Consider the following 11,640-nt stretch of genomic DNA (forward strand, 5'->3'; position numbering starts at 1 on the left):
TTCATTTCAGTGTCTGTCTGTCAGGACTGCTTCGCTGGGAGCCTGTTCTTGCTTGTTGATCTCTTTCAACAAACACCAAATACCACAGCAAGTCCTTCTCTGCACCTGTGGGGCTGATGAGGTCTGCCTGCCAGCACGTGGGCGTGAGACGGGAATAAGAGCGAAAATAAGCTTTATAATGATGGTGAATTTTTGAGGTGCATATTTTTGTTCTCTGTATCTCGAGCCCACACAAGCGGAGCTGTCCAGTCTCACCAAATGTTTTCTTACCAGCCCGAATCACAAAGTGGACCCATAACAGAGTTGAGAGACGTTTCCGATTACCTGCAACTTGATTTCTCTCTGTAACCTGGTTTCTTGAGTGCATGTAAACAGGCTGTTGAGTCTCAATATTTGCCCCATATACTGTAGAACAGGAATCTACAAACACACTAGAGGCCTGTACAAAATTTTGTGCCAATTTTACTGGATAAACGCAAACTTTGACCTGTTAATCGCGTTGGAGGAAAAGTCGGGATCACCAGAATCATTGGGATCTGTGGCAATCTGAATGTCTGTAGCAAATTTCATGGCAATCCATCCAATATATGTTGAGATACTGTATTTCAGGAGCACAGTGGTGGACTAGAGCCACATTTCTAGTGTGGCTAGAAACATGTATGTAGCATCAAGTTTGAGGTAGTTGTACTTTATATATCCAATAACTTGATATATATTCTTGAGCAGCAACAATTGGTTGATTGACAGAAATTAATCAGCAACTGTTTTGATAATTCAATAATAATAATTTACCAAAGTAAAAGATATGAGTCCTTCTTCCACAATTGCCCATAGATTTCTCAAGGGACATTTTATAAGGATGAGTTCACTCAAATAACAGAAAAACATGTAACATGTTTTTTTCAACTATTTTGTATTGCACAAGTCGTCTGAGCTGAAGCGTGTTAAGGCAGCAGCAACCATGACAGCTCACGAGTGAGGCATGAGTCAATAAAAACGATTACTTACATTATATTACTTCAATGAAACTTTGAAATTTAAAATAGGTATCAACAGTAAGAAAGGTTTTAGAGCCAGCATCTGCTAACCATTAGTGGTACTGCACTGCCTTCAGCTTTTGGCCATGGTGGTGGCCGCTTGAATGGCCCAGATGTAATTCTGGTGTCAAGAATGATCAGTTCTCCTCCATCCAGAGAGAGCTATATGCACATATTAGAAATGAGATCTTTAACCTCTCTTGTCCCTTTGGTTTCTTTTGTATAATACATCATAAAGTTTTGACGCTCTACCCTTTGAAACAAGTTACATCCTGGTGCCAGCTTTCATGACCGTCAATATTCCTAGCATCTGACAAATGGTCTGCTTTTTAAAATCAATGCACGCTTGAATGTTTCTTTGTTCACATAGAAAATCTAACTTTGCACGGCCCTTTTTCTACCTGGTTACTTAAAACCACAGGAGCACTGATTTGTCTGAAAAATGCGGAGTGAAGTAGAAAGGAAGGTAGAATTTGAAAAGCATCTTCATAAGAGAAAAATAAACTCAATATGAGAAAGAATAGTTTAACTAGTTTAACTTTAACCAACACCCTCTAAGATTGCAAGATGTCCAAATATTACTATTGTCAGAGGTGCAATGTTCCAGTTTGCACAACTTAAAAGGCCCCAGAGTATCTCACCAAGACATAAATCTGTGTGAAACTAGACTTTGGTAATTGCCTAAATCTCTGGTGGGACCACAGTTTTCCATAAATCATAACATGGTTGAGGTTTGAGGGCAGCAGTGATGTTCTTGTAAACAGCTTATAGCTTGTTAGTGCCCTGGATGCTTAGCAGAGGAGATTCAGAAACCAGCATTGCAGAGAGAGAAGAATTAGCTGTCAAACAAGGGCAAAAACACACACCCTAGAAAAGAGCGCTGTTGAGGAGTCCTGACTGTCCTCGTTAAACGGCTTCCTTTGTGTTTTTTTCCCATTCTTAATTCAACTCCACGTTTTTCCAATATCAAAAAATTCCAACCCCATAATTTCCCCTGCAAGTGTGCTCGGGCACGCTGAACAATCAACACATCCTGACTAGCATAATAGGTCTTTGTACCTCCCCACCCCACCGCTGGAAAACTTTTTCAGAATGAGTCAGGCAGGTTTTCAAACCTGCATCCACCTCAGGGGACCTGAATTCAGTTCTGCCACACGAGCACTCGAGTCTCTCACACTTATTCACACTGGCTGACAGATTGGGTTCTGGAGGCGGGGAGTGGTTAAGCCCAGAATAGATGGGGGGGTGGGGTGATTGGTGGGTGGTGGGGTGGGGACAACAACATACAAGCCTGTCTTTTATTTTCCCTGAAAAGTGAAAGAACCGCAAATCAACTTCACATCTCCCAGGAGCCAGCTCACGACCCAAACCCTGCCGCTCCGGGAAGGAAGGAATGGAACAAGACACACACACTGTAATATACGGACCATAGCACTATATTTAACTAGTGCTTTTTTAAATGCAGCATTAACATGTTCCTGCCTACTGTACATGTGTACTTGACTGTTTTATTCTCATGCTTCTTTTTTTGGGGTCTTATTTACCCAAACAAAATGTAAAACAGATTTGAAATATTGTTTTAAGTCCCATTTACATATTGTTCTAGTTTTTTCCAACAGCAATAGAGAGGTTTTATGAAATTAAATGAGGCAGGTATCCGATTGCAACAAGGGCACCAAGCCATTATGTCAGACGAAAGTGTTGTGCTCATGAGGCTTGAGTCACCAGGGTGAGGCCATATAACTGTAATTGCTGCCTGTCCACACCTATGTGTTGTGTGACCCCATCAGTCACTTGATCTATTTCTGACGGCTGTCCATTGTAAAGTGGAGCGATCACATCATTGCATTTCATTCAGTGGTGTTTGTCTGATGCTGACCTTTCACATTCAGCCTGGAGAAGCATTCTCACTTTACATGGACAGGTATTATAAATCAGCCATGGGTCATATTGTTTGCATGACAACTTATTTACAGGGTTACAAGATGGATTGAAAGTTAAAGTGCACTGGGGAGAGTTTAAGAATTCATAATTCAATGGAAACTTGGCAGAGAGAGAGAAAAAAAAACGCCTTGCAAATGTTTTCTAAATTACTTGATAGAGCCTGTTTGTTTAACCTTTGCCTCTTGCTCTTCCTGGTTGTAAAGCATACTAAAACACTAAAAGAAAATCTTATCAAACTCATTCCATGCTTTCTCTACATCTTGTGGTCACATTAAATGCTTTAATCTTTCATATTAAAGCATTTATCCTCAGGCTCCAGGCAATGTTTATCTCCCACACATTCCCCAGATCAGTTATTTTACCATCAGCAAACAGTAACATTAGCATATAGCATATTAAACAAATACCATACTCTGTATTACAGTGCCTTATCGGGCTAACATGGAAATCAGCCGTGTCTGCTTTGTGTGAGGAAATGCTACACGATGTTCCCTGTTCCCACATTAGTGCCTGTTCTGTCTTTGGGACTTATGAGGCCAGTGGACACAACATCTCACCGGTGCCGTCTTTAGGAAGAGGGCATTTGAGGAGTTTGGTCTGTGGGTATCCTCGTCCAATATAGAGCAAACATTACAATGTGTTTCTTCATGAAATATTTATGTTAACCGGGGCGAGAGATGAAGTGAGACCACAATTTCCAAGTTTTCTTTCAGAAAACTCAAAATCACATCAACGCGTCACATTAAAGTGGCAATCTGGAGGATTTCAGTACTGGTTGATTTGATTACACCTGTAGTTACTGGTGGTAATAGCAAGTGCAGTTTAAACTACAGGCATCTTCATCTATCAGCTCACTGTAGCTGCTCCCTCTTGTTTCTTTAATCCTTGCTATATTTTAAACTGATCCACTGTCCAAAATTGCAAAAAATGACTGATGTCTTGTTTTGTAAACTTCATAATAAAAGTCAACTCTTGTTTTGCCACTTAAATGCTTTTAATGTGAAACTGCAGCAGTAGGAAATATTCAGTTTGCATTAGCACTAACTTATTACAGTAGTTTTTCCGGGAATGCCGCCACAGACACCCAGTTCGTAATCCTGCAAATATATAAATATTGCAAAACCTTCATCAGTGGGTCCTAGGCTCAATCCCCATTGTGTTACCTCATTCAGCGATAGATAGTGACATAACAGAAAGATTGCCACTTTAACACAACAACACAAATTACAAAAAAAATCCAGCCCGAACATACTGTAATGTTGCTCAACAGTTTGTCATATGGTTTACTACATTAGTCTCCCTTAGATAAAAGTAAAATGAAAACATAACATAAAATTATGTAATATAATTGTACATATAATATTTCTCTTTAGCAGAAATGACAAACACAAAAAACGAAAACCGTCTCCCACAAGCGATTGATGGTTGTGGGTTAAATGCCATCAGTTTAGCACACTGAGGTTAGTTCAGTGGCAAGCTGTAGAGGGCCCAACAGTGAAAACATGTACAGACAGCTCAGATTACAGCTAAAAATCCTTAAAGATGACTTTCGAGTGTGTGAACCAATATCATGAACATGACGGAAACAGTTACCATATGTACAATGCGCTTGAAAAATGTCATGGGAGCTTTAGTTTTACTGAAGCTGACGAATTAATTGTTGTTTACAATTGCTGTAACCACAAAGGGTTCATGTCCTTGTAGCAAGCGTTATAGTCGATACTCATTTAAGGTAGAATATAGGTAGTAAAGCCCATGAGCACTTTTTATTTCTTCCAGAAAGACAGATAAAGAAATATTTTGCTAACCTGTTGGACAGCAGATGCAGAGAAAAATATGGTGTCAGGGTGGTCTATAGAAAACAAAATAGATAAAGTAGTAATACTATCAAATAAAGTATAAGTGGTAAAGTAAGCAGTATTATTACCTTACATCAGTCTAAAAGAACATACACTGATGTCAGAATGAAATCGGTAACATTCATGTGAAATCATAAAGTATAGGAAAGAAACATTCATACAAAATATACGTACATACGTCTTTCTTCACTTTTAAATAAAAAGAATAAGAATGCCACCACTCTACATTTATCTTCACAGATTTTATTCAGAAATCTTATGTTGAAGGGTTTTGGGTTTTCTCAAGGGTTAAACAGAAAGATAAGCCTCTAAAACCAAAAGTCAGAGATGAACCATGTAACTTGCATATACTACAAGTAGTTTTCTGATAAACTGGAATCATGTACTCACTTAAAAAAAACTCTCTGGACTTCTGGACCAAAAACACAAAATTTTGGACAAGCAGATATTTTTCGAGTAACACTTTTAACAATGGTGCCAACTTTTTGTTACTGTTGGTTTCACAATTTGTCAGTGAGAAGAAAATTAAACATCGCTTATTCAGAATGCTGAATTTTTTTATACAAGTATTTCAAATATCTGGATCTATGTATTTTCTCATCAGTCATACTACAAATTAGGCCACGTAAAAAATGGTACTGATATCTATTCATTGCTTTATTATTGTAAGGAATGAGCTGACAACGTCTGCTTTGAGGTTTTATGTAAGATGAAAATGAAAGGAAATGAATTTTGGACAGATTTTTTGTTTCATTTGAAACAACAAGAAAAACATAGAAAACACTCAAATTCACCAAAGCCTGGTTTACATTCCCAGCAGCTAACGACTGCAATTAACAGCCCCAAACCGAGCATCACATGAGGGAGCCGTTGCCCACAAAAGAGTCCACACAAATACAAAAGTGACTTGGAACATATCACAACACTGCTGTATCAAAGCTTTCCCACGCAGCTGTAGGGAGCGGCAAGCCAAATTATTTGAAGCCTTTGGCTACGACCGCAAATCAAGCTTCAGACTCACTACTCAACACAAAAGAAGCTGCTGATGCACCTCAAGACTTCACCTTTTTAAAAGGTGATAGTACTGCAGCCTCTAGTTATAAAGGTTGAGGCCCTCATAGGTTTCTGGCAAGAGAAGCAGTCTGACAACCATCTGTTGAGTGGAAGTTCACTGTGGAGCCACCTTTGTTTTAGTCTCAAAAGCTCTTTCTATAAATTTCCTGATTGACGGGTTGAAAGGTATAAGGATTAAAAGCCCTAAACAAAAGCCTGCATGTGTGTGCACTGGTTAAAATGGATTTTTCCAGAGCTCTTATCTAAGTTCATTGAGCATCAAAGTAACAACTGATCATTTTGCTCATTTGTACTTCTCTCAACAGTAATTGGTGGTTGAGGCCACCAGTTGGATCCTTGCTGCTGCCGATGAGTTGAGCACAGGGTAAAACAAGTACATTCAAACACTTTAAAAATCTGCAGCACAGTAATAAAATTAAGTAATTTATTTTCACTAAAGCTTCCCTTTTGGTTGGTTTATTCTTTTCTCTCATGTATGGACAAATTGTCTGAAAACAAGCATGAATGTAGGGAGCTCAATTCCAAAGGGACACAAATAACAAAACATGCACTTATCAGCATCTGAAAAGCAACCTCGGAATTTTCAACATTCTTTTCATTTTCTAGCTAAAACAGGGCCTTCAACATGTCATCTTGTGGCAGGAATTTAAGAAGAGAAAATCTCAGAAATATGAATGAGGTCTACTTTAAGGACGAGGGCACACGACTCCTTCTCCACTTGGCTTCATCGCTCAAAGGCAGAGCCTGTAATCTTGGGAGAACTGTGATCCAGAGAAGAGCAATGGAACAACGTGACAGGGAAGTACCTTGATCAATCCGATCGGCTTCTTCCCACACTGCGGAAAGTGGGTCAATTAACATTCCTTCAACAGTCTTGTCCTGTCAGGGCACTATAAATCATTCATGCCTAACTTCTTCTGCATGGTCAGACTGCTTTCTTTCTACTGTAGGCATAATGACAGGAGAGAGAAAAAGTAAACCACGGGTGTGACCCTCTTTACTCTCCTTTGGGTGCTCAATCACAAGCTTATGCTGCTGCAGCTGGTGTTCCTTAGTGTCATCCTTATTTTTATGGGAAGACTTGACCTACTGCACCAGACTTGTGGGATAATGATGAAAAATAACCGTCCATAATGCATTACAGGCAGTTGCTTCGTTACATAAACAACATCATGACTTCATGGCTAAGACATTTACTATAAACTCAAAGTCCTATAGTAAGTTGTTCTCTTCACAGGCCGTCTGTATTTGATTGTAATTAAGTGCACTCGAAGGAGTAGTACCAAAAATAAAGAAAGATGGTGCAGCCCTGACTACCAAACGTTCCCAAACAATTCCAGTTGTCACTAAACTCCCATAGGCTTCCCTCTGGGGAATCTACTCTTGAATTTGACGGGTGCAGCCGGAAACCCTAATGTCCAAGCCGCAGTCTTAAAATTCCCGAAACCATTGAGCTGTTTGCCACGGGGGATGAGTATATAACTGTATAACTGCAGCTTTGACAGCCATGCTGCTCATTTCTCTTATGCCATAGCCATTTCAATACTGCTCTAAAAACTGAGTAACAAAAATAGTTTTCGGTCACAGGCATTCATGTTTTGTCATTTGACAACATCTGACACAATGAGTGTGTGGCTAGATAACCCTGAATGTGCACACCTGTTATGCTTATATGTAGTGTAACACTTATAGATGTAAGTTTTCATCATTTATAATCAACAATAAGATTAATATAAGAGGAGGGGGATGACCTGATTTTGCATCCTCAATATGCATTAGGGTACAGATATAGTTAGCAGGCCTATGCGTCGAATCTTTCCTGACCACGACAGACATGTTGAGACATGCAGTACAAGATCCTCCACTACTCCCTCTGTGGCAGACCAGAATTAAACCCAGGTTTTGACGGTTCCAAACAAAAACAATAGAAAAGTTCTCAGTTGCTTAGAGGTATTTTTAAGGTCTAAGTACAGACTGTCTACTACCTCGGGTGCATTTTCCTTTGACACATTCAAATTAAAAAATGTAGGAAAGATACTAACTTTGCTCCAGGCAATAAAAAAGTCATAGCAAGACAAAGTCAGGGCCAGCATTTCATAGAACAAACCATTTTCATGTTGTTTGGAAAATACAGTTGACATCTCTAGTAGACTGTTTCACTCTGCAAAAAACCGTGTCACGGCCATGTAGTTTAGTCAGATACTGACATCTTCTGACTGCAGAACGGACTGCAGCACTGACTGCAATGAGCAACAGTATACACGTCAGGTGAAGTATTTTCACTATTCAAACTGTTGCAACTCTCAGAAAGTGTTGCAACACATTGCAGAGCCTCGAAACCTGAAGTTTTCAGAACAGAACCCACATTCAAGATTCTAGACAAATCTTTCTTCAGTCTGCATGAACATAACTTCAGATACTAAAAACAAAAAAAAAACAAAACACAAAACCAGAGTGACTGACCATTTAATGATCTTCAGAAGTAAGTTAAACAACAATTTATTTTACAGTTTAAAATGTCCTCATGGAGGAACAGCAAAATACACTCAAAATGAAGATTGATCAAAAGACAGTTTTCATATTAATCACCCTTTTAAGTTTGTTTTTTGTATTTTCTTCTCATTTGTTTATCAAAAATTATAAGTGCCTTCAACATAACCATGAGAGTATTCAGCTTGCAGTCATAGAAATATTTACACCACAAAACTGACAAGCATGGTTTTACTTTCAGCATCGGTTTCACACACCTCATCTCCTGTCTCTTTCAGACTGCTTTGTTTTGTTGCACAAAACAAAAATAAGGACCCTGAAGAAAGACAATTATAAAGGGGGAAAATACACAAGAGCACAGATTAAGGACATTAGTATTTACAGCTTGGCTCAAGGAGACAGTTAAGGGAAGGGATGGAGACAGATGAAAGACACATCCATTAGCGGCATGATGTCAAATTCAAGTCACATTCTTTGCCTTTATGATTTTACTTTACCCCTTAATATTTGAAAATAAAGCATGCTATAACAAAGCTGTCATGAAGTCATGACTTAAATGACCTCAGGATGCAGGATGCAGAGAATGATTTCCAGACAGCAGGAGGCAGTAGAGGACCACATCACATAGAAGTAAAATGGGAATACAAACTGAAAAAACCCCTACAATACAATACAACAGTTCCTTCAAAATGAGGATACAATTCCAAAAATGTAAAAGCACTGTAATAACAGCGTTGGTTTGATGAACATTACCAAAAAAAAAATATATATATAATAAAATTAAATTTAAAAAAAAAAAAAAAAAAAAAAAAAGATTCAAGTCTGCCCTCTGAGTGGCAAAATACAAAGTCACATATGAAAATAGGTTCTGATCAAATTTAGTTTTAGATACATTGTGTGTGTTGAGCGTTTGCAAAAGATGTTTTGGCACAGAATCAATTTTAAAAAATGTTATTTTTTTTTTTAATATCACTCCTGGATCCTGTACAGATCCTTCCCACCATTCCCCTTCATGCCTTTTCCCAAAGAAAGACAGAAAGAAAGAAAGAAAAACTAAAGAAAGGAGGAAAACATTTGATGATCTTCTAAAATAATTCACTTGGTCTCTCCACATTGCTTCAGTCTTTAAATATTTATAATATTTACAGTTTCACAATTGTCCACAATACCCTTAGGCTTAATGAGGATGCAAACAAAAATAAACAAATTAAATATTTTATTATATAGTCCCCTGTTGAGGCATTGAGTGTAAACTGTACAACTCTAAACGTCCCCTTATGAGTTCCTGGGGTAGGGAACACTTCGGGATGGAGAGTTGAGTCTGGAAATGAAGTAGAAGTTGGCTGATGGTGAAGGAGCAAAAGCAGTATGACTGATCAGGCTGAAACGAGTCTCGATCATTTTCCAGGCAATGATTTTTCTTTTATCTTGCGCAAGCATGGCTGATTGCGAGAGTAATTTTTTGACATTTCATGTTATACTCAAATCTGTACAGAGTTCACAATTTTTTCCTTAACATAGTGCAATGACTTCTCACATCATTTTTCTTAAAAAAAAAAAAAAACAAACAAAAAAAACAAAACACAATCACTTTTATGAAGGTAAAAAATATCCCATAGGAAGGTCTCAATCCATAGCTTTATGAATGCTATGAATTAGAAAAGGCTATGCACAACACCTCCAAAAATGGCAAAAATGAAATGAGGAATCAGAAATGATCATCAAAAATCCAAGTGTGACCCTTCATATCCTCTCCATAAAGGTATAGTTTTTGAAATTCAATGTCATTGGGTGACTTAAGGACTTAAGGTGAAGTGAAGAAGAAAAGGTGAGTGCATGCTAAATTAGATTGTTAAAAAAGTTAAACTCATAAAAATATGAGGCAATTCCAGTTTACAAAACTGGACAAGTCCAAAAGGGCTGGTGTTGGCTTTGTTCAGGAAAAAAAAAAATGGAGGTAATTAAACAGAGGCAATGACAATCATGAGGTGAGGGGAAATGCTGGAGATGCTGTTGAGAAGGTCTGGTGCCAGGCGTGAAAGGTGGCTCTCCGAGAACTCACACGGCGGGAAAATCTGCACCACATAAGCTGGCTGCGAATCCAAAGATGAAAATAATATGATGAGAGGGGGAAAAACTTCACCATGATACAGAATTTGATTATGAAATACAGGTAAAACTAAAAAAGAAAAGTAGAACAGAAAAAGTTTAAATGACCACAGACCTGATTAGATCCAGGGTTGGGCACATTGATGATTCCAGCTGCCTGTTTAGCTTGCAGGTAGGTGATGAAGCCACTTTTCAAGGCTTGTGTTTGACCAAGGACATCTTCCTGATCCCGACCACAGGGTAGAGCCAGTAGTAAACAGTAGTCATTCTCCACCTGCCATGAATGATCAGTCTTTATCATAAATGTAAACATAAAACACGCCCTTAGAACAAAGATAAATTCTACATATTGTATTTAGTATTTAGTCTCATCAAATATTTTATGGTAAATTTTAGAACCTGCTGCTCAAATGTAATAAAAACCAAAATACTTACAGTCATTCTGCGTGCCACACTGTCCAACTGGGAAGCCTCAAGCCTCATTCTCTGGACAATACGGAGAAGAGGACCTCCCTCTGGGGGTGGCAGAGAGCGCTGGGCCAGAATGGTGTTGCCAGAAACAAAGTGCAACTGGACAGCAGCCTGGTCGTTCTTCAGTGCCAACAGGCCTTGCCATACAATAGGATATTTCTGTACAAAGAAAACAGAAACTTATTTTTCTGTTTGGTATTGTCTTGAAAATGTATATCATGTATGATGACACTGCTGGTCCGTTTGCCTTCCTACCGTCAAAAGCTGCACCATGTCAATGGAACGGTGTCCTGAATGTTCCATCTTAGCATCAGGCCGTGGCTGCAGTGAACTTGATGGGGGTACTGCTGGCGGAGGTGTTGGCAGGAAGGCTGGAGGGCCTTTCTGTAGAGATAGATCTGGCTTGTGAGTAAGACTCATGGGAGACGTCATGGGAGACTGGTATGAGGGTGAGACAGTGTCCCCTGGTATTCGGGAAATGTGCGAGGGGTCAGTAGAGCCAGCATGGCGAAGATGGGAAGTCTCAGGATTGGAATCACTTCCTCCCCCATGTGACTGAGACATTTTACCCCTGTGACCTAGATCAGGCTCTGGAGGGACCTGATTAAAAAAATAAATACGAAATTAATAGAGCCATGCATATGTCATATGTAAAT

General features: G+C 38.9%; 1 protein-coding gene across 2 annotated transcripts in view; it reads right to left on the reverse strand.

Moving 5' to 3' along the window:
- Positions 1-9,234: 9,234 nt before the first annotated feature.
- spen (spen family transcriptional repressor) overlaps positions 9,235-11,640 on the reverse strand; it is a 28,885-nt gene continuing 26,479 nt past the window's right edge. Inside the window, exons 12-15 of one of the 2 annotated variants that reach the window (XM_040152051.1) lie at positions 11,240-11,584; positions 10,949-11,143; positions 10,629-10,787; positions 9,235-10,497 (exon numbers count right to left, since the gene is read on the reverse strand). In XM_040152051.1, coding sequence (XP_040007985.1) covers positions 10,366-10,497; positions 10,629-10,787; positions 10,949-11,143; positions 11,240-11,584 — 831 coding nt within the window. In that variant the 3' untranslated portion in view covers positions 9,235-10,365. Of the gene's footprint in view, positions 10,498-10,628; positions 10,806-10,948; positions 11,144-11,239; positions 11,585-11,640 lie in introns of both variants that reach the window. The other variant, XM_040152050.1, reaches the window with a different exon arrangement.

The sequence above is a fragment of the Xiphias gladius genome, chromosome 18 (assembly GCF_016859285.1).
Source record: "Xiphias gladius isolate SHS-SW01 ecotype Sanya breed wild chromosome 18, ASM1685928v1, whole genome shotgun sequence".
NCBI classification, from domain to species: Eukaryota; Metazoa; Chordata; class Actinopteri; order Istiophoriformes; family Xiphiidae; genus Xiphias; species Xiphias gladius.